The sequence below is a fragment of the Cystoisospora suis genome, assembly GCF_002600585.1.
Source record: "Cystoisospora suis strain Wien I chromosome Unknown contig_291, whole genome shotgun sequence".
NCBI classification, from domain to species: domain Eukaryota; phylum Apicomplexa; class Conoidasida; order Eucoccidiorida; family Sarcocystidae; genus Cystoisospora; species Cystoisospora suis.
The window spans coordinates 4,050-4,379 of record NW_027153093.1 but is presented as its reverse complement, the minus strand read 5'-3'; the positions used below and the strand labels follow the sequence as shown (position 1 = coordinate 4,379).

Genomic DNA, 330 nt, shown 5'->3' with positions numbered 1-330 from the left:
TCTCCTCCTCCTCCTCCTGCTTTGTTATAAGAATAGTAGGGAGGATAATAGTTCACATTCTTCTGTTGTGGTGGTGGTGCGTGGATTGATCTTTGCTGTTGCGTGAATTGTCTTGATGACTGAANNCTACTAGTACTACTACTACTACCGTTACTATTATTATCGACCGATTGCTGCTGTTGCAGATGACTCGCGAAAGGATGGGTATAGGAAGAAGAAGGAGAAACGGAGCGCTGAGCCCCACCTCCACCTCCTCCCGCACCTCTTTGTGAAGAAGTCTTAGGAGCATCGTAATTGCCATTGCTGCTGTTGTGGCTATGCCCCCCCCCC

General features: G+C 48.5%; 1 protein-coding gene across 1 annotated transcript in view; it reads right to left on the bottom strand.

Annotated features, from left to right (window-relative positions):
- Positions 1-56: 56 nt before the first annotated feature.
- Positions 57-330, bottom strand: part of CSUI_000753 (uncharacterized protein) — a gene marked incomplete at its 3' end in the record, with an annotated part of 4,241 nt that continues 3,967 nt past the window's right edge. The window contains exon 3 of the mRNA XM_068060984.1: positions 57-330. This exon is cut by the window's right edge and continues 2,152 nt beyond it. Within this exon, the coding sequence (XP_067927040.1) occupies positions 57-330 (274 nt within the window).